Raw genomic sequence first — 23,148 nt, forward strand, 5'->3', positions numbered from 1 at the left:
GTGGACGAACCTCTCATAAACAGCAACTAGAGCCACAACCCACAAAAAAACGTCTTTTCTGACGTAATTTGATTCTTGGTGTAATACAATGTCGACCAAATAACATTATGTAGCAACTTTATATAGTCCTATATTGCTTCTGATTTTTAAGTCCTTTCAAATACAAGCGAGCAGCTTTTACTATCATTATTAGCCACTTAACAACCCATAAATTAATATTAAAAGCATTCAACAAATAACAATCCTGTCAAACGTGCACAAACTGACAGTCAGCTACTACTAAATATTGTAGAAACATTATTTTCTGTAAAGTTGCTTTGTAAACGATTCGTATTGTAAAAAGCGCTATACAAATAAACTTGAATTGAACAAATGCATGACACAAAATATAATTCAGAGACCAGACAATGTTCTCCTTCAGGTATTGATTTATTCTCAAATGCCATCATATTCCTCACACATAGCATCTTAAGCAAGTACTGTACATATAATAGCATTCCCTGTTTTACAGACAAATCAGAAGTAGTAATGTTTCTATGAAGGATAAGACAGATCTGAATGAGAGGAAGCTGCATTTTTTCTGTTTTAACTTTTGTGACAATGTGTCTAGTAAGTGCACAGTAATCAAAAATGACCTTCACTTTATTTATAGCGCAATCATTAACTTCAAGGGAGAATATTGAAAGAGGTCTGTCTGTTATCCATAACTGGTTTCCATTCAGAATATCCTAAAATTCCCACCTCTAATGTGGCACTTGATGCAGAATGTAACCATGCATGTTCCCTTTAATTCAACAGCAGAATTATAATACAAAGGTACTTCTTTCTTATTTTCATAGGACTGTCCCAGGAGAGGTAAACTGAGGGAGGGATATGACAGTGTGACAGTTTCATTGGACAATGATTATGAATGGGGTACACAAAACAGAAGGCTTGTAATGATTGGATGGGACTGAAAGGGGTCTAGGAGTCATTGACTGACATGTTCTCCACCTTGTTCTCTAGATCAGCATTACCACCCTGCTGTTTCTTCTTCTTCCCTCCTTCCTGCTGTTTCTTGTGCTTCTTGGTTGCCTCCTGGTCGATAGGGGCTGGCTTCACGAACTTGATCATTTCTGTCAAACCTGAGTAAAGAAACCATAATACTGACATATTCAGCTGGCGGCTTCTTGTCAGAGAAAACAGTCTACATTCAATGAACATCTACCTAAAGGACCTAAACATCTACCTAAATCTTTTGAAAACCAGTGTATTCTGATTCCTAAAAAAAATTAATAATTTGAGCCAAAGAATGACTTACGAATCTGAACTTTGTAATAAGTATAGCTAGTAATCAACCAAAACTAATCATTCTTATGAGTCAGATCTTTTTTCGAAAATCAAACACATACAGTAGGGCTGGATGATTATGACAAATCATAATTATTTCAATAATTCCCTTGAAATTGTAATTGTGATTAATAATTGCGATTATCACAATTAACATTGAATAATGTTTGTACCATTGTTTGATGCAACTGCATGCCATATTTTTATATGAAAATATATAGGCTGAAAACACTTACTGAAAAAAACTTTTAGTGCTTTACTATAGTATTAAACCTCAAATGTCAATTATACATCGGATTGGTTTCTTCTTTAAATGATGAAGAAAAAGTATAATAATTATATAGTTATACTAAAACTAAAATTAAAACAGTGGAAAAACCCTAAAGATAATATGTAGGAAGAAAAAGAAGCAGCACGCAGAATAACATAAGTGGACGATTAATTGCCGCTTTGAGCGATTACGTAATTGTGGCATCCGTAACTGTAATCGCGATTAGAAATTTGATTAATTGTGCAGCCCTAACATACAGCATAACAAATGTTGCCTGATTCCTGAACAAATTATTCTTATGAATCACTTCTTTATAGCAAATCAAAAACATACAGCACCAGCCCTAGGAATCATTCAGAGGAATTAGTGTCGGACCTTATCGAATAAGCTACGCCATCCCAAAACAAACAACTAGCACCTCTCAAGTCTTTTTCATGCATTTAGTTCAAGCTTAAACCAAATTTGTCCAAAATCACAGTTAGTATTCAGTGATACTCACCTGGAGGCATGAATGCCTTGAGGGGTTCTGGAATAACGATGCCTTCCTCTGTCTGAAAGTTCTCCAGGATTGCACAGATAACACGAGTGGTCGCACACATGGTGGCATTTAGCATGTGCACAAACTCAGTCTTAAAGAGAACAAACACAAAGACCCATGAAACCAGCTAGATACAGTAAATACAGATTACCCAGAATCCTAACTCAGAACTGTGGAGTAAAACTGTACCTTGTCCATCATTTTCTTGGTCTGCCCGTAGCGAATACGCAAGCGACGAGCCTGGTAGTCTGTGCAGTTTGAGCATGACACAAGCTCTCTAAAAGCCTGGGAGCCTGGGAACCAAGCCTCTAAATCCAGCTTTTTACTAGCAGCATGGTTCAAAGCACCTGTGAAATAAAGCAATTAATGTATTTAATGTATAATGGATAATATATTTGAAGCTTTGTTCTGGGATTACTGATTTTCAACAACAGGTGCCCAATGGCGCTATCAATTAAAATAAAGAGTAATTTTAGCAAACCTGACACAATGTTGACGATCCGGTAGGGGATTCCTAAAGACTGATAAAACTCCTCAGCGGTTCCAATCATCTCATCAAACATCTCCCAGGACTTGCCGTCATATGGAGAGGCGTAGACAAATTGCTCAATCTGGAAAACGATGGAGAGAGATTGTGATTTTGCTATTATATAGTTTTGTTCTTCTCATGTATACCAGATATTTCACTTTCTGCAAAACATGCTGATTTGGCTAGTGGTCTCTTTTTCGTATAATGAAATTAAGTAATCTTAATGCACATATTTAATTGTTCTTCCATTATTCTGGTTTTAGCGAAATTCGGACCTTCTCAAACTGATGGACCCTGAAGATCCCACGTGTGTCTCTGCCGTGAGAGCCCACTTCCTGTCTGAAGCAGGTGGACATGCCGGCATAGCGGATGGGAAGGTCTTCTGGCTTCAGCCACTCATCTCTGAGGAAGGCGGCGATTGGCTGCTCCGATGTGGCAATCAAATATTTCTCATCTACCGTATTGTCTTCAGACTTCTCGCTTCCCTTCCCGATCACCTGAACAAACGCATTCCAGGAAATGTAATTCTTTGCAGGTTCACAACTTTGTTTAGGGTCAGATAAATACTCCTCACATCAAATATATATGCTTATATTTGTTAAAAATAATTAAAGTATTATTAGTAACAGTATTAGTAAAGTATTATAAAGTAACAGTTGAAGGCGAAACCTTGTAGAGCTCCTCGTCAAACTGGCTGAGCTGAGCGACCTCCTGCATGACTTCTTTCCTCATGAAGAAGGGTGTGTACAGGAGGGTGTAGCTCTTGCTGTACAGGATCCGCAAGGCATAGTTAATTAATGCCTGTTCCAAAAAAACTAAAGGCCCCTGAAATCATAAAACAAATCAGCAAAGAAATTACAAAACTGGTGTTGAGGGATTTTTGGCTTGTTTGTTTAGAAGAACTGACAACAGAGCGTGTTTTAATTATTTAGAAAAAAGCTAATTGGCTCTAGGGCTGTCACTTTTGAGAAAAATCTAATTCGAACGGATATCGAATATCATGCAATGTATATCTACGTCTAATATCTAAGAAATAATTCTACTGCCCATATATTCTACTCCCCATATATTCCTTATATTCTTTATTGACGGATTGAGTGCTTTTGAAGCCTACGGACCACGCGCACCTGTCCGCGGTCTTCTGCTCAGAGCCTCGGCACACACTTACCAATGGCGATTTTTACGTCACGCCTACCTAGCGGTCCATAGCGGACTCCCGGATGCGGAAAGTATAAGAGGCTTAAGATGCAGTCTATAAGACGCGCACGGGAGCATGACCCTGATGCGCAACATTGCAGAAAATGTGCATTCACAAATGTAGCCCATGTTGATCCAAATATGGAAAGCACTTTCGAATTTAATAATATGAGGTTCTCTCCAGAGATGCTTTGCCACATTTCTTCAATTAAGGATGATTGCTGCGTGGTGTTTCCATTTGCTTGAACTTCTTCAAGTGAGTTGCGGGGAAAACCAAAAATCCTCTTTCACTATTGATACTGCGACTATTCTTTTGTGTTCATTCGCTGGCATTCTCCACATTTCTTTTTTTCTCCCTTAAAAACAAATGTGTCATTTCTGATGCTCAATTTTACCGAACTGATGGCTGTTGATGACTATTTGAATTGAATTCTGCCAAAGTGCGCGCTTGTCTGAAAACATTTTATGAGAAACAAAATGTTTTCAGATAAAAACATTAGGCTATTGCTTATATTTCTTTAGTAGCCTACTTTTTTTATGTAAAAAATAAAATTAATTGTAAAACCTAAAAGCTTTTTTTATTGTGTTCAGCATATGGTGGGCCGCATTTGAATTCGCGACGGGCCGCGGGATGAGAACCACTGCACGTAGCCTAATAGAGATTCAATCACAAATTTATTAACAGTGAGTCATAAACAGGACTATCTGGATTACTTTTTTTTTTTTTTTACTTAATGTTTGAAACAGCAGGTTATCAACTTAGAAAATCAACTTATATGAAGTGCCACTATACATATCCCAAAACATTAGGCTAAAAAAAAATGTAAAAGAAAAATTCAGAACAGGCACAAACAATAATGTGACAACTTAAACAGCAGCAGGAGTAAGGTATATAGCCTAGGCTAATTCATTTCTTAATATTTTTTGCAAGAAACACCAGTCTATCAACTTTTTATTTAAAATGTTCCTGTGTGCTCCGAACACAGATGTGCTACTAGCTCTTATTCGCTTGATGGGCCTACGCTACAATACGTCTAGAGTGCCCTCTACTGGATAAGATGGCAAAGAATAAAATACAAATAAAACGGTCTAATCATAGACTGTAAAAAATGCGCTACAAATGGCATTTTAAAAAAAAAATGATATTTTATTCATTCATGTTCGAATGCATATTCGGATATCGAATAAAAAGTGACAGCCCTAAACGGCTCCAGATTGTTCAGTGCAGTTATAGGGCAACAAACCTTGAGGAAGTATCCTCTGCTTCCAGCCACGATGGCTCCTTTTTCCCCTTCGTATCCATCCACCATGACAACCAGGTCCACATGAGAGTACTTCTTCTGCACCGTGCAGTCGCCCCAGGTGCGTTCCACCTTATTATCAGCATCCTGGGAAAGAGAATCACCACTTTATCATGGTCTCCAGATGAAGAAGTTAAACAGCATCATTGTAGTATGGTTCATTTGCTCTATTCTAATTCCATGAACGTTCCTTGGTGTTTGCAGTGTATTGTGTAAATCACCTCATCATTGCTGATGGGCACAGAGGGATGCAGGAGGTTGCCGATCTCTCTCAGGTACTCAAAACGCTCGGCCTCCAGCTTTAACCTATCGCTGTCTGTTTTCTGCACGGCCTCGTCCACCAGTAACCGCACCTTCTTTATCTGAGTCACCGTGAGGGGCTGACAGGGACAGGATGAAGAAATACTGGTCACAGATGGATGTGGATGATGAGTTTAAAGCACTTTAATTCAAAAGATGCTTTCAAAAGACGCCTCTCATCCACATCAAGGCTGCATTTATTTGATCAAATATACAGTAAAAGTAGTGATATTATGCAATATTCTAACCATTTAAAGTGTAATTTATTCTTGTTATGGCAAAACGGAATTTGCAGCAGCCATTAATCCAGTCTCCAGTGTAACATGATCCTTCAGAGAATTATAAATGTATTTGCTGTCACTTTTGGTGAATTTAATGTGTCGCTATTGCTTGACTCACTGATAAAGTTTCTCCTGTGAGGGCTTCCAGATTCTGAGCCTCTTCTGGAAGAGTGTCATCATCACCAACTGGCTCTTTTTTCTGCAAAAACAGAATAAATCATCACAAAACTGGCAAGCAGAATATTATAATTACTCAATGATGACAGATTAAAACAAACATCTGATTGACAGCTATTATTACATACCTTCATTTTTTCCCCGATGGCTTTGCTGCACAGATTCTTGGCCTTGTTAAGATTATCCGCAGTGAAGCGACCTGAAGGCAAACAAGAGTATTTTTTAACATCAGTGCATGCCACTGATATGCTGGCAAGAGGCCTGGTAAGAGTAATTATATTGTCTTAAGTTTGGAAATGGTCTGGAGAAGAGGAACAATGTTGGTAAATGAGTAAATGTGCTTTAGAGAGTAAATGTGGAATTATGCCAAATTAATTTAATTTTGTCTACTTTTCAGTAGTTGTATTTCTCATAACATTAAGTATTACACCAACTAATAAAAATCATACTAGAGCTGGGCAATATGTGCAAAAAAAAAATATCCAGTTTTTTTTTGTTGTTGTACTTGTGATATACGGTATATAATGGTATTTTTTTTTTAAATGATGTATTTCTTTTAAAACATTTATTTACATGTTGCCCAATTTTGTCCAGTGCAACATTGTTCATATTAAAAGCTATGAAAACAAATACAGTGAATGTAACTTTATTTTAAACTTTATTTGAATGTAACTTGTATTTTAAAGAATGTTATGTGCTCGCCTCGTATCAATTCACACTGTATACTGAAATAAATGGTATTGCCTCATACCATATTGTTAACAAAAATATATTGATATATCATACAAACTTGATGTATACAGTACAGTGTGGCCCAGCCCTAAATTACAATGCATTACAATATACTGTATTACCATATTTTCACTAGTAGAATAAGGAATACAATATAATATACTGTAATACAACATAATTTACATTAATTGAAATAAACCTTAAAAATATATATATAAATATTAAATAAAAAAATTTAAGTCACCACGAAACGAAAGTTGCAATAGTTTTTCTTCCCTATCATGATATATATCTAAGTAAAAGAGCTTCCTGAAATAGAAGAAAAATGGGGGAAGGTCATCAGATAAGAGATGTCATTGCAAGAGGGAGGATTGCTACTTTGATTAGATATTACTATTAATATTTATAACAACTGTATAATGATATAATGCAATACTAGTGCAATTTTCCACAACTAACTGAAATTAATATTAGAAATAAGTTTAAGTTAAAATTTAAAAATTAATAAAACTAATATATAATAAACTCTTAAAATATTATATATATAATCATAATCCATTACAAAACAAAGATGACAATTATGTACACACGCTTTGCAACTAAAAAAATTATTATTTCTCTATATTATAATAATTAGAATTGATTGGGTGTAGAGCTGAAACAACGAATCGATTTAATCGATTAAAATCGATTATTAAAATAGTTGTCAACTAATTTAGTAATCGATTCGTCGCTAAATAAATTTTATTTGCCATAAGCGGCTCATTTCGTGCATATTTCAAATCTGCGGTGACCAAAGTGTGGCAGTAATGAGCCACCGGAGGTTTTACTCAGCCAGTACAGCAGGTGAAGTAGCGAATAGCCAATAGCTGGCCTCGTTTTATGTCACGTGCTTCCCGAACAGCGTCTCTGCAGCATTCAGCGGGAAGTGGGAGTACTTTACTTTGAGCCTTTAAAATGAAGAGTAACCTGTAAACTCTGCACTACTGAACTGTTTAAGGGGCCGTTCACATATCGTGTCTTTTGCGTGCTCAAGTTCGTTATTTCCTATGTAGGCGCGCAGTATGCACTCTCATAATGGAAGCGACGCGTTCGCGACACGCACGCGGTGCGATGCGCCCGTTTTTCCAGGCGCGTCCACACCGCATCCATTTATCCTTTGCTGAAATTTCCGGGTCTTCATGGAGAGGGCACGTCATGGAGAGAGCACGTCATGGTTGCTTAGCAAAGGCAGACGCCTCAGGGGCGCTTCTGCCCGAGCGCTTTGGAAAGAAGGAGAAAGCGACGCGACTAGCGTTTTCCACGCGTTTTTAGGTGCGATATGTGAACGGCCCATAAGAATTTTATTTGTGCAGATTCTCCAGTACAAGGTTGTTTGCAAATGTTTAGTCGTAAAAGCTGATAACATTGCTTTTTAACAGTTAACATTTAAAGCTTTACAAAATGTTATGTGATCAGTTTGTCGTTTACCAGTTCATAATTCAGACTTGCAGCCTAATTATGACTGAATGAGAGAGGTAAAATGCACTTCTTTTCACTGCTCTTTTTCACACAGCAGGTTTTTTGTGTGTGTCCCATTTTTTTTTTTCTTCTGGACAACCTTCTGATGGATTTTACTTTAAATTGTGAGTTCCATTCAGGTTTCATGCCATTGGCACTTTTTTTCGAAGGATTGTTTACAATTTCACAGCATAAGCTATAAAGCTTTTTCCCAGTAAATAATAAAATACAATGCACTGCAATTTTATTCTGTTTTATCCTTATACTTCGTGAACATATGTTCTCAAAGATTCCTTAAGCTTTGTTTGGGATGTTAAACTACTTTAGGAGCTCTAAGGACTGCCATGGTGAAAACAATATTTGAAATCTCCTTGTGAATTTTGATAGAGTATGGGTCAGTGTTTTGATTGCAGAAGAGTTCGACAAAGGATTACTAACATAAAACAACTCCAGGTATATTTTTGATGAGGATATGACAATGCAAAATGGTTAAAATCTCTTAAAAATCTATGCTGAATGATAAAGACCCTTTATTAATAATTTACTTGGGGAAAAAATGGAAAAAACTAAAATATAAGTACATAAACCGATTAATCGATTAATCGTAAAAATAATCGACAGATTAATCGATTATCAAAATAATCGTTAGTTGCAGCCCTAATTGGGTGCTTAATTGTCATAAAAAATTTAAAGGATTCATTTAATTTCTTCAAAAAAAAATATATGTTTTGATTTTGTCCTGTACACGTTATTGCCAGCTTTCACAAGAATCACACAAAAGCATGACAACCATCTAAAGAACACACAACTAGCTTCTATGTGAGCCTTTGCCTGTGATAAAGCATACCAAGCTCAAATCTCTTATTAGTGAGACTTTTAGATTAATTTAAATGAGTACTGAATGAAAATGGCAGCCTGTCATTCCTTAATTAATACTTTCACTTTAGTGGCAAAGTCAAGAACAAGGTAAAACACTGACAGTCACTCGACAGCACTGACAGTCAGCAGCTCCTCCCGGTTCACTGCCAGAGAGATTGCATCAGATCCTGCCGGACCGGGTGATGCTGCTGCGACACATTTAATCAATACAAACACATAACTCTCCGAATAACATATGATATGAACATATTAGGCTCAGTAGTACATACTAGTTTTATTAAATGAAGTAAAAGAGGTAAAGCACACTATGAAAGCTGTGTTAACTATTTGTGTAAATGCTACATGCTAACGTTAAGTTACTCCACTAACGTTACACACGTATCGCGGTTTCTTAACATTTATACACATTTAATATGAACTTCATCGTGTGCTGTGGTGTAATTAGTCCGTGTTTCTCTTTGTAAAGTTTTAATGTTTAAAGATCTGTTATACGTGTCACAATCTGTTCTCATTCACAGGCTGCCATGCGTTTCAATAGCTGTAGCGTTAGCCTAATGCAACTCACATTTCCTCCATTCTGTGTCCGCCTCGACCAGTTTATCCACCAGAGACACATCTTTGAACCGTTTCCTCTGCGTTTCCCTCACGATTTCTGGATCGCCGCCTTTGTCGGTGCGAAACAGGTCTAAATCAAGCACCATGATGCCTGTGGACGAGGTGTACAGTCAGTGCGGATGATGGAAGGAACGAAAGTGTGTGGAGGGATATGAAGGGGAGGGGCTAGAGAGCAACTACTCATGAATATTCATCAGACTGCAGTGGCGAAGTTCAGAATTATACTACGGCGAAGGCTGAGCTAATGAATATTACTATTTTTAAACCGACGTTGCTTTGCCGGAGCAGGCGTAAATTAATTAATATTCATGAGCCAAGCTTTCACCATAGTGGCAGCATTCATCAATTTGACCGCTACTGGGACTTCATCTATTTACTGCCTTTAACTGCATGATATTAATTTCATTCTATGTGACTATAATTATTTTATCAGGTAAAGTTGACAAGTTATGGCCGATACAGGCCAAAAGGATTAGATTGGTCTAGCAGCTAGCCTACATAAATATTTAATTTGGCATTTAAATGACCAAATGCTCTATAAAGCAGTGCTGGGTAAATTACTAATCACACATCACACATTTTATTTACTTTTAGATGACTTTTGACGTAACTTATCACGCTGATGTATTTAGGGCAACATTATTGATATAAAAATACATGAAAAAGAAAACGTTCCATTCATTGTTATTTACAACATGAAGAGCATTAAACATTACACTTTGCCAAGTTTGTGGATGTAATAAAAAGCTAATAATTAATTAAAATGTGAGATTTAAATAAATATTTTTATATAATAACAATCAAAATAATACACTTACTTTTAAAAAATAAATATTTTATTTGTTTATTTGCATGTGCAAATGTTTTAAATATGTTAATTATTAATTTAAAAACTCAAGTAAATATACGAGGAGAAAGAGGTTAAGCTGACAAAGTGTCTTGGAATAACAGTAAGAAATAACATGATTTATACATTTTAATGTGTCTGAAAGACAACTGCCTTACAGACGCATACTGTAGTAATAACCCACTGAGTGATAATAAAATAAATAAATAAATAAAAATGAATGTTTTCATCAATAGCTGATGGAATGTTTAAATGTTGAGAAATTACTTCTTAAAATGTAAATGTTTGTAAACCCGATCAAATGGTGTGTGGCCTCTCAATTTGTGTGAATGTCCACAAACCTAAGAGACCTTCTGAATACAAGTGGTAAGCTATTTTAGAAAGCAACATTTAAATGATGAAATCATTAAATTATTAATTATTTATTGCTAATGTGTGAATAATATCTAAACATAAAATCAATAAAAAGGTAATTTTTTACTAATTTATTTTCATCCAACTCTGCAGTTAAGCTTAGCATATTCTTGTTTAAAAAATCAGGTTATTGCTCCAAAGTGTTATTATGCTCCTGTGTGACTATTTACTGAAATAGTTCAATGGAAAACATGCTAGAAGAAAGTGTAGCCCAAAGTGAAAGATTTCATTCTAAAGTAGTAGTCCACAATTGAATAAGGGTGAACGTTTAAAATACAAAAAAAACACCTGCATCGGTTTTTGTGTGTGTGTTACGCTAAACTTGAACTCATTCTTGTTGATTTTGCCAAGTTTCCAACTGCTTTAGCAAGATATAACAAGATTTAGTGGCAATGGAATTTACAATTGTTTTACTGTATTCTGGAAAGACAATTATTTGCCATTGATCAAATGCAAAAAAAAAAAAATTATGTCATAAACTTAATGTTGTGTTGATACATTTCATATTCATAACTCAAGGCTTTCTAATAGGAGGTATTTTGTGTGAAGAGCCAGCTGTTTCAGATTGTACACCAATTCAAAAACATCATGTATCAGTCGGACAAAATAGCCCTAGATATTTACAAAAGCAATGAAAGTTTATTTTTAAAACATCATGCATTCATACAGTTTCCTAAACATTTTATGTAACTATTAAATCATTAGCTTATACAGAGATGTGTTAATACACTGCAAACATGGGTGTGTTTTTAATTGTGTCTGAATTTCCTTGCATTATAAAAATAAAATGGTTACGCATTACACAAATACAAAGAGCCTTGAATTATTATAGTGTAAGACCATGCACTGATGTCACAATATATTTTGTTACAATAAAATGTAGTTATATACCTTCATGTTATACAAAGACAGATTGTTGCAAAGCAATACAATTGTGAGAAACTGGCACTATACAATACATAATAAAGGTAATTAAAAATGTAATTTTAGGTCAGCAAACTTAAAATTTTAAAGTCATTCACAGCAAAATTGTCCGAGAGTGTCCTCTTTTTCCATTTGCAGTGGAAGTGCACGCAATTACTAAGAATATTCACTGTAACATGGTGTTTAACATGCATGAACTTAAGCAACAGGACCAAAAAAAAAAAAAAACGGCAAGTCAAATACACATTTATATGAAGAAATCATTCACAGCATTCAGTCACCTCAATATACTTCAGGATCCCTCTTATATATTTTACACAACAATTTAAAGTGGCTCAAGATGCAATTGAGTTAAAATTAGATGGTGCTTTTTATAGTCTGGCATTCAAAAATCAGGAAATTGTAAAGATGTAAATCAGGAAAGTTAGATAACTAATAGCAGCTATGGAAGTCCTGATGGAATCCGTCGGTAAAAATCAACCTACCTAAAGGACTGTTTCCAAATAGCACACTTCCCTTTGTTTTGTCAGAATGGCATGAGTCCATTAATTGATAAAGTTTTTGAAGTCCTTATGAAATGATTGGAATTCCTACATGTTCCTCATCAGTAGGCTCCTCTGAGAACCGTGCCGTGGCCTCCTGGATGGCTAGCTGTAGTGCTGCCCCAGCTGGGAGTTTACAATAACCACTTTCTGAAATGTTCTCCACCTGTAGGTAAACTCCGGGCTTCTGCAAAGCCACTCCGTGAAGATGGGAGAAGAGCAAGGGTAGGTCTTTAGTCAAGGTGTACCTTGAAGCGAGACGTAGTGCTGCTGGGATATCAGACTCTTGCGAGTACTCAAAAGTGGCCACCATGTATTTGGAGAGGTCTCGACCCAATGCTTTGGCTTGGCACAGCTCCTCTCCGATCATGGAAACGATAGCCAAAGCAGTGTTCTCTAATGGTTCCTCATCCTCAGACTGGTTCTGAAGTAGACCTTGTGAGCAGATGACCAACACAAAGTCACACTTATTCAGTCTCCTGCAGTGCCATCCCATACTGCCCTCCTCCATAATACTCAAGACCTCCCACAAGTCCAAATGCACCTGAACAGAAAAAGAAGTATTAACAATAAATTTAATTAAAGGGGTCATATGATGCCGCTAAAAAGAACATTATTTTGTGTATTTAGTGAAATGAAATATGTTTATGAGGTTTAAGATTAAAAATACACATTATGTTCCACATACTGTACATTATTGATTCTCCTCTATGCCCCGCCTTCTGAAACGCATCGATTATAACAAGGCTCATCTCTCTGAAAAGCGAGGTGTGCTGTGATTGGCCAGCTATCCAGCATGTTGTGATTGCCTGAATGCCTCAAGCGTGTTACGGAAATGTTTCGCCTCTTAACATATTGTGAAGCCTTGTCCAGCCGGTGCGACGAGACAAACACATAAAACCCATTATAAACGTGATATAAACATGATTTCTAGGCATGTTTTCTTTTGTAGTTTTGCTTTCTCAAAGAAACAGCATCACACACCGCGGCCTTGAGTGAGCAAAGGCCGGATGCCTAGAGTAAGCCACGGCCAGCTTGAGTGTGCAGAGGCGGGCGTCTTGAGAACGATGCAGCAGGCGGATTCTGCAAAGGAGTGTACCTTGGGCTTGTGGCAACCACATGGTACGACCCCAGGCTGGACGCTGCTTCGTCCACGGGGAAAGCCGATTTGGTGATCCAAAGTGTAATGTTGATGTATTTCCTCAGCGATCAGCACGGATCAGCTCCAGACATGACGAAGCAGATATCGTCCTCTTTTGGAAGGCCAAACAAAGTAGTTTCACTTTCACAGTGAAACACACAGCGTCAATATGACATGGTTGCAGCAGCAAAAACAATACTACAACGAGAATAAAAGGTACGCCTTATTTATTTGCGTGAACATCTTGGCGGCGTTATGCAAATATTCCCACATAGTGACGTAGACATGTGGGGGCGTGTTAGAACGAGCCGTTTCAGGGGGCGTGGACAAGTGAGTTAACTTTTATAAAGAATATCTTTTTGGATTTGAGACTTAAGTCGTTGAAACTTTACAGATCTTCTTTATTCACCAAGAGCTTGTAACACTCCAAAGAGAAAGGAAAATTTTAAATTGCATCATATGACCCCTTTAAGAAATGGAGGCAAAATAACCTTGTATAGACATTATTTTTTAATGAATTCTAATAATTACATTTTTAAATGTGTCAATTTTATTTATTTATATCTTTCAAATTATTTTTTTCATTTTAAATTTTTATGGACAAAAAAAAAAGACTATCGAAGAGTAGTATAGTGTATCCCTCTCATAAATAACAAGGGAAATCTTACATTTTAACTAAAATAAAATTAAATCAAAACTTATTAAAAATAAATAAATGAATAAAGCTAATTAATATAGCTTAGTAATGAAAATTAAAACAGGAAATATATATATATATATATATATATATATATATATATATATATATATATATATATATATATATATATATATAAAAGCTATTAATTAGATTACATTTTTTATACAAAACAAAACAACAACAATTAAGGAACAAGACTACAATATTTATTAATCCATCCATCTCCAAACTGCTTAACCTCTGTAGGGTCACACGTATGCAGGAGCCTAAATACTATAATAATAAAAAAAAATACTAAATAGCAAAAAAAAATATATAAATCCTTAAATATTCAAAATAATCCATGACGTAACTTCTACAATGTGCAGCAGATACATATCTATTAATACATAAAATGTCTAGTAATCTCAAACAAATGTAATTTAGGGTTTCATGACCATATAATAAATATCAGTGTCTTTTGTATGATTTAATCTTAATACACTTACTTGGGTAGCCATGTGCTTCTGCAAAAACACAGCTAGTTGCAGCACGACTTTGACGTGGGCAGGACCATCATTACTTGAGTAGCAAATCAGGAGGCGAGGGGGGCGGGCGGTTCTGTCCAGCAAAACACACTGTCCTTCATCCAGTTTTTTGTCATAGTAATGTTCAATGATCTCTGACAAACAGGAAAAAACAACCCAATTCCCCATTAATACAAAACAACATGGACATTTTAGTAGAAAACAATGTCCCAGTTTTGTTGATGACCAATTTGTCAAAGAAATACCATTAGAAAATTCAAACCTGGTCTCATTTTGGTCTGAACTGTTTTCTTTTTGAGTCGGTTCTTATAGACAACGATGAAGGTGAGCACTGCGGTAGCAGTAAGCAGGATTCCCACAGACAAGAGCACCATTAGTGAAGAGCTCTCTGTGAAGTGTGAAGTCGGCGGTTCTGATCGTGAGAAAGAAAATTACCAAACCGATTACGACACTGGGTTTTTCATTGAAGTAACAGTTTCAGTGGGTGTTGTCGATTTAAAAGCTGCCTGGCATGTTGCTCCACATGTAGGTACTGCACTTGTTGAAAGCAGTGTAAGACATTTTCCCTCCTTGTCACTGAACATGTCTTTATTGGTTTACACTAAATGTGACGGTTCAAAATACCTTCAGAACTATGTTTTATTACAACAATGAATGTTTTCCTGACTGCATCCACAACATCAGCAGCAATCTGGAGGGAGGAAAAGGACAAAAACTACTCAACATGTAATAAGATCATAAACTGCTGTTGTAAAAAAAAGAAAAGAAAAAAAAAACAGCTGGAAGTTATACATTTAGAAAATGACAGCAAGAAATGCACAGCTACTTATTTGCAGAAGACTATTGGCACAGCGTTTTATGTCTGAATGGTTGTGACAGAATGAGAGATAAAATTACATAACTTTTGATTTAATAATAGAGTACACCAAAGCAACACACACCCATTTAAACTGGGGAAGTCGTGGCCTAATGGTTAGAGATTTGGACTTGTAATCCAAAGGTTGCAAGTTTGAGTCTCAGGGTGGCAGGAATTGTAGGTGGGGGGAGTGAATGTACAACAATCTCTCTCTCCACCCTCAATGCCATGACTTAGGTGCCCTTGAGCAAGGCACTGAACCCCCAACTGCTTCCCGGGCGCCGCAGCATAAATGGCTGCGCACTGCTCCGAGTGTGTGTGTGCACTTTGGAATGGGTTAAAGCAGAGCACAAATTCTGAGTATGGGTCACCATACTTGGCTGTATGTCACTTTCACTTTTAAAATGAAGACTCACCTCACAGGTGTAGTTTGTATCTGCTTGGAGATTCTGCAATCGGTAGGTGTGATGTGTCTTATTGACACTGAAATCCTAGGAGGACATCAACAATCATATTCTGATTTAACAGATAAGAATTTATTTTTATTTCAATTATTTATTCATTTTACACTTCGTTACAAATATTGTACAAATCTATTCATTGTTATAAAAAAAAACCTCACTGGTTTAATGCTTGTGTAATTTCGTAGGCCACCTCCAAAACATGATGAAAAATACTGATGGACTTTGAAGTTCTCAGGTGCAAGGTTAAAGGTCACGTAAACATCCCGGTTCTCCTGGTGGACTTCAACGTATCTGGGATACCAGTCTAGAATGATTGACAAAATATACATGAATGCACACATCTTATGCCTATGTGCCATGAACAACAGAATGCAAGTGATAACTACGACACTCACCTTTCTTACACTCTTCAAGACCATTTTTTTCAGGGCATGCTGAAAACACATAAGAAGTGCTTGACAGGTTTATTAAAAGTTGACAACTGATTTCCTAAATGTGCGGTGGCAGGTTGTCAACACTGCTTATACCTATAAAACTAATTACAGGGTTTGTTTCTTTGTTTTTTAACCAGAGAAACTCTTACTGCGTGTGAAAAACAGTTTCCTCTGATAGAACTGGTCCCACTGCTCAGGGACGGGCAGTGCCATGACAGTCACGACGTACTCGCTATCCAAAGACAGATGTGTGAAGGGATCTGAGTGATACACCTGTGGAAATATGTTAAATGAATTGAACATTAGGCACATGCAATAGAAAGCCATAAAGAAAAAACAGGGTTCAAATAGCTCAACATATAAAAGATGTAGAATGTGGGGCTGTCTGTCGATTTAATGTGTTAATTTAGAAGGATTAATTTTGGAACAATTATTGTACAGTTTTTATTAAATAATAAACATTATTTAACATACCCTCTGGGCATGTGCAGGAGTGAGCGATAGATTGGTACCCAGAAGAAAGAGCTGACATAAGACCTGAGACCCACCAAGAGCCTGAAGGGTCACTTGAAATCCACGTAAGAATGCAATACCTGTGTAAATCAGTCAAATACTTAGATCGAGATATAGACAGAATGATAGACAGATGGACAGAAGGATAGTTGTTTGGAATTAAATTGATTGCCATATTAGATTTATCCGCTATTACATGGCAGATACAGATTGAACTGTGAGGAGGTTCAGAGTCTGGAAGGAAGAAAACAGGGTTGGCTTGCTTAGACTTTTTGAGTTTTTATTAACTCCAAAGGAACAAAACTGTGCGTTTCCAGAAACATCTGGAAGCAAGAGTTTCTTGCTTTGCCTGAGCGTCTTAGGTCACTCGATACAACCTATCTTTTAAAAAAGAAAATTAAGGACAGTGGCTGAGCCAGATGTAGAAGCTGCCCATCGACAGAACAGACCTGTTCAAATGCATTTTTCAACATTTCAGCCTGGGACTGTTCTAGGAGAAAATCATCCCGCACTGTGAGGATTAGCTTCTTGACAGCGCTCTGTTCCTCTGGCTCAGGTCATTGGTCCTGGTTCACCTTCTCCTAACTGTGTGACTGCTCTTCTTCTCCGTTCTCCATTTTTCCAAGAGACATCCGCACATACAGTAAATAACCTAATAAATGACTAAAAGCTGGACAATTTGTCTCCAAAATTAGTTGATGTCTGAGGTGCGGGCTAACTCCATCCGCCACACTATGCTTTTGTCCTGAAATTGAATAGCAAATGACATTAAGGGATACTTCACCACACCCCAATGCCCACAACGCACCTGAACCACTCAGCTCTTACTCAATGGCTCGGGCTGAATAAGGGTTTGATGAATCAAGGCTTGGTTACATCCTGAATCCTTCGAAGCCTGATAAGTACCCCCCTTGATAATATTTGGTACAACCCAGCTTGATCAGGGGCAGCCTACGGTGTGTCTGGAGCCCAGATCAATGTCCCCATCTCCATCACCAGACACCGATCAACATAGTGTCCTGGATCCCCACAATGCCAACAGGCTGACCCAGACCACCCTTGTGGCAGGAAGAGGGTCAAGGAATTGACTCGTTCGGCCTGGCCCCCTACCTAGCCCCTGGGTGGGGCTCTCAGGCCAGCTGTAGGTTCAGGAGCCAGACCATACCTCCATTGGGGGTTGGGCTCAAGGAGGGAGATTTCCACTGGAACTAAGGGAAGGGACCGGTCTAGAGGAACAGGGAGCTGGGGAAACCAAAAGGGAGTGGAGAGAGAGAGAGACCGTTGATAGTGACTCGCCAACCTCTGGGGGACGCCACTATCTGGTCCTCTGCCAGTTGAATGGCTAGGTCCAGCATCACTGGGTGATTGAAATGGACCCACTGCATGGTTTTCTTTGGCAGTTGCACAATTAACTGTTCCAGCACCGCTCGGTCGATGATTTGCACAACAATGCTACCCCCAGCCAACATACACTTCCAGCAGATGTCCTGGAGCTGCTGAGCCATCACAAAGACTAGTCACTGTCCCCCAGGTCTAACGTTCTGAAGCTCTAGTGCTGGTGCTGCTGCACAGGGCTAAGGCCGGCCAACCGAACCAGGAGGTTCTGGACTGGCAGCTGTTATGCAGCCATCTTTGCCTCTTTCGAAAGTAGCAGGATGAGGCACACTTGCCAATTGGACTGGAGCCACCCCCATGCCTCAGTGGTCCTCTCAAAGATGTCGATAAATGCCTCTTAATCATTCTGAGGACCCATCTTGTTTAAAGGCACATGAGTGGGCAGGGGGTGGGGCAGATGGGAGACCCCCCAGCCCAAACCTCCCAGTCCATCCAGCTCTGGAACTGTCTGCGGACCTCCCGCTGTGCCTGCCCAATTGCTTGCAATTGAGGTTCCTGATCATCCCTTGTGTCTACTAGTGTTCCTGTAGCTGAATTGGTATAGAGCATTTCGCTATCAAGCACAAGGTTGGGAGTTCGATTCCCCGGGAACACATGATATGTACAAATTTATAGCCTGAATGCACTGTAAGTCGCTTTGGATAAAAGCGTCTGCTTTTTTTTTAGTAGTAGTGCAGGATGGTGTTCTTGAGTCCCTAGAGAAAATGGATGACCTCCGCAAATGGCAAACCTTACAGGGACTGCATGACTGCGGCAGCATTTCTTCTTCCTTCCAGAGTTTTTTAAGGTGTTCCAGAGTGTAGGAGGAGGAACAAAGTGTTGAGTTACTTTGATTTGGCATTTTTATTAACAATGAAGGAACAAAACAAAGTTTCCATAAACAGACCCTTTTCAGATCAAGTACTGACTGTACAGCTCTTATTCTCCACATCCATGCACAAGATCTCAGTCCAGGCTTTCTCTCTTTTTTTCCATTTCCCAGTGGCTTTTTATCCAGCCTCTCCATGCCAATTACTACAATCAGACACTACTACTACTACTACTACTACTAATATATCTAGACAGAAAGATAGATGAATGGATGGATGGATGTGTTGTATCTACATTACCGTATAGGCTTGGGTTCCATGACACAGTAATAGCATCATATGTTGGTTCTTCATTGGCTTCAAACTCAATCTGAATATTGCGTGGTGCATGTACATAATGCTTGCAGACCTCTGGGGTTTCCTCACCTAGAAAAGAGTGACAAGGCCAAGGCACACAACCTGGCCAATGAGAGGAGTTACTACACAGTAATACTAAATGTGCTGCTGTTGTCTTAATGGACTGTTCATTTTACACCTAGTGAAATTTCTTGTACCTTTGTATAGATTGAAAAAAAAAAACTTTACCGTAAATTACCATAAATACATAAAAGTAAATTAACGTTTTTTTTTTTTTTTACTAAACAACATTACTGGCAATATTGTAGAATTGTTATATCTATAACCAGTGTTTGGTGTAACACATTACAAGTAATGAAAGTTACGTAATCCGTTTTTAAAAAAAAATAATTTATAAGAAAAAATCTGAGTAACTTTTTCAAAGAAGTAAGGCCAGTTACTTTCTTTTCCCATTAATTAACTGACAGCTCTCCCCCTGTCCCCATGTTGAGAGAAATCAGGAGTAAGCGCAGAGGTTTTTTTTTTTTTGGCTTATTCGAAAGTTTTTATGCTTTTTTGTCCACAAGTAGCATGTACAGTGCCTTATCCCACTATATAACAAAAACATTTCACATGCCTCAAAAAGAAGGAACAAGAAAAAAGAAAATAAAAAAAGAAGAGAGGATACATAAGAATCAGTTTACAGATAAACAAATTGTATACATATATTTACATTTCCATAGGATATAATGCAATTTTAATACAGAAAATATACTTTGCAGGTCAGAACCATTATTTATTTATTTATGTGAAAATATTAAAGGAGGAGCTTATATTAATGTTGTGTGTGAGTTGGATTCTAAGACCTGAACATGCATTTACTTAACTCAGTTGCACATAAACACATTTTGTATTCCTCAAAATGAATTAAGCACAGCTAAAAGGTTTGTTTGAGTTGTTTGTCAATTGACATTATCATCAGCCTCGAGCTTATTCATTTCACTTTTGCTGTGTAGGGGCTTTTTCACATTTGCCAAAAATATAATCTTTTATTTTATAAAAACAAACAAGCAAGCCCAGCCCAGGTGAGAAAAAGTTAAATAAAAGTTATAAGTACTTTCCATAAAAAGTAACTAATGCAGTTAGTTAATTTTTTAGGGAGTAAAGCAATATTGTAATGCATTATTTAAGTAACTTTCCCCAACACTGTCTATAACACAAATACAACAACAATTTCACAGTCATGTATTCTGAAGAAAGCATTTAAAGTTAGTACACCTTATATAGATTAACGATTAGGTACATTGTTGAACAGTAGAATTCTTGGAGATGTTGTCGCAGTTAAAAACACCCGAAACATCAGACAGAGTATCATAATGAGCTCGTCTTGGAAAGCATCTGGAAAGAACAATCATACATATGTATACAGATATATCTTGGCTCAAGTAAATCCAAATATAAAAATGATTCCCAGAAATGCTGCACCTGATTAAACCGCAAACCAACGTGTTTTGTTTAGTGAAATTATCGCAACAACTGGAGATACAAATCTAACAGAGAGAGTAATGTTCCTACATCACGCAACCTGTAGAAGACTGCTTAATTAATTCTTACACAACATGTGCAAACAATTCTAAATAGCTGTACAAATACAAATCATCATTTTGGTATGTGTCAGCACTGATTGCTGTAAAAGAAAATGTAAACACCTTTCTCCAAATGTTTTAATTTAGTGAAGCAGTGGATGTAAGTCTTCTAGGCACAACATGCATCAATTAAACACACACACACACACACCAGCAAGACTTCAACAATCATTTACTTCTTGTCTTAAATCTTAAAAATAAAGCTAAAAAGACAACAATTGAATCAAATTCAATGTAAAGCTGTAAAACAAAGCTCACCTCATTGATGGTTTATCTACAACATTGTACATAGGTTGTTTTAAGTAAATGTCTATCACGCTTGCTCAGCAATCAAATGACTTACATGAGTTCCAGAGCTGGATTTTGTTGTTTCATTAGGTCTAGGAGTGCTAATAACGGGACAAAATAATGACTTACTTCCAAAAGGGCTGGAGGACGGAATGCTGGGAGATATCTGTACATCGTCTGCTGAGATTCTGCAGTATTCACATCTGGGATCTCCCTGAAAATACATTGTACTCTTTAATATATATATATATATAATAAAACTAAACAAGGCTGATAGTATAAAAAATGCACACTTATGCACATGATCTGAAGAAACCTGAAAAACCAGATACAGAAGATGGTCTCAGAAATCTTCAGGGAGCATGAGAGTGAAACAAATGAGCAAAAAGAAAGCTGCAGAAATGAAATGAGTTTAAAATGCTCTTAATCTGGGAGAACAACTGTTAGGAGTAAAAGTGAAGCTTGCGCAGTGAATAGGAAAAAAGTGTATTACATTTTACATTTTGGGGTCCGAATCAAATATACAAAATTACATTTACAAAAGAGATTTTATACGCATATTACAGGCAAGTGTCTACTTTAATGTTTTAAGTAACTTTTGTGAAAATAAAATGTCCCATCGTCATTCAGTGTAATAGATATATTATAGAAAAAATGAAATTGCATACTTATTCTGGTATTCTAATGTATGAAAAACACATAAAGGTGCATTAAACTTTTATTATTATGCTAAAATAAAATATAAAAATATATAAATAATACATAGATGACAATTTTAAAAAAATTATGTGTATGACAATATTTCTAAAACTTCATTTCCAGGTTTAAATTATTTCATTTTCACATCCACATATTCATCGGATTCTCATTGGGGAATTTTGAGCCCCAACTTTTTGATATATTTTTTTTCTTGGTCATGTTTAATCATGACATTTAGTGTGTGTACTACAATATGTATTTTGCATTTGGTTATATTGCCTCGAAAAACTAACATTAATGCTTTGCAAAATGGATAAAAAAAAAAAAGCACAACTGATTACTTAAATTTTAACACACTAATCTGCAAGTCAAAATATGAAGTCTTACCCGACGGATGCATTCAAGCGTGCAGTTCTGAGGTCTGCAAGACATTTGTTCACCATGGGCACAGAGGGACAAGCTGACCAACAGAAGCAGATGAAGGATAAGCATGGGTGGCCGCATCCCGCTCCCTTCAGGTGTCTGAAGAACCCTGAAAACTGTCTTCAATCCCCAGCACAGCTACGTCCTCGAAGCAGATAAGCCGTCTTAGGTCTCGTGAAGAGCTAAAGATCAGTTGAGTAAAAGTGGAATGGGAGGAGGTAGGCAAAGGGTTGGGAATAAAAACAACAGCAACTGAGGGTGTGGTGGCCTGGGGGGAAATATTAGAGCTGAAGACGCTGTCAAAATACATCTGCTGTGCCACCAGGTATGCTTAACCTGCTATCCTGTCTGTTTTGAAGTTGTTTTTGGCTTTGCACTCAACAGTGCAAATGGAATAATGACCTTAATAACCTCACACCACCACATATTCCTGCAGAACTAACAAGCCAACGGCCAAAAACAATATTCTGCATCTGTGTAAATTATATTGGGGTTCCCCTAACTGCAATTCCACGAAACGCACCATGACAGATTGATAGTC

The 23,148-nt window shown here is 37.2% G+C and overlaps 2 protein-coding genes across 2 annotated transcripts; both read right to left on the minus strand.

The window, feature by feature from the left end:
* Positions 1-410: 410 nt before the first annotated feature.
* Positions 411-9,807, minus strand: LOC127945133 (serine--tRNA ligase, cytoplasmic). Its single transcript, XM_052541726.1, has 11 exons — positions 9,600-9,807; positions 6,052-6,122; positions 5,865-5,945; positions 5,387-5,545; positions 5,109-5,252; positions 3,337-3,492; positions 2,943-3,164; positions 2,620-2,749; positions 2,328-2,485; positions 2,100-2,229; positions 411-1,124 (listed from the first exon to the last, which is right to left on the minus strand). Exons 1-11 carry the CDS (start codon positions 9,733-9,735, stop codon positions 964-966), a joined length of 1,548 nt encoding a protein of 515 aa, XP_052397686.1. The 5' UTR covers positions 9,736-9,807; the 3' UTR covers positions 411-963.
* A 1,720-nt stretch (positions 9,808-11,527) lies between these two features.
* Positions 11,528-22,987, minus strand: LOC127945130 (interleukin-17 receptor D-like). Its single transcript, XM_052541723.1, has 12 exons — positions 22,572-22,987; positions 21,615-21,699; positions 19,516-19,674; positions 16,973-17,091; positions 16,648-16,771; positions 16,460-16,498; positions 16,223-16,368; positions 16,017-16,091; positions 15,369-15,435; positions 15,007-15,156; positions 14,706-14,878; positions 11,528-12,920 (listed from the first exon to the last, which is right to left on the minus strand). The coding sequence occupies exons 1-12, from the start codon at positions 22,686-22,688 to the stop codon at positions 12,405-12,407; spliced, it is 1,770 nt and encodes a 589-aa protein (XP_052397683.1). The 5' UTR covers positions 22,689-22,987; the 3' UTR covers positions 11,528-12,404.
* Positions 22,988-23,148: the final 161 nt, after the last annotated feature.

The sequence above is a fragment of the Carassius gibelio genome, chromosome A23, assembly GCF_023724105.1.
Source record: "Carassius gibelio isolate Cgi1373 ecotype wild population from Czech Republic chromosome A23, carGib1.2-hapl.c, whole genome shotgun sequence".
Taxonomy (NCBI): Eukaryota; Metazoa; Chordata; class Actinopteri; order Cypriniformes; family Cyprinidae; genus Carassius; species Carassius gibelio.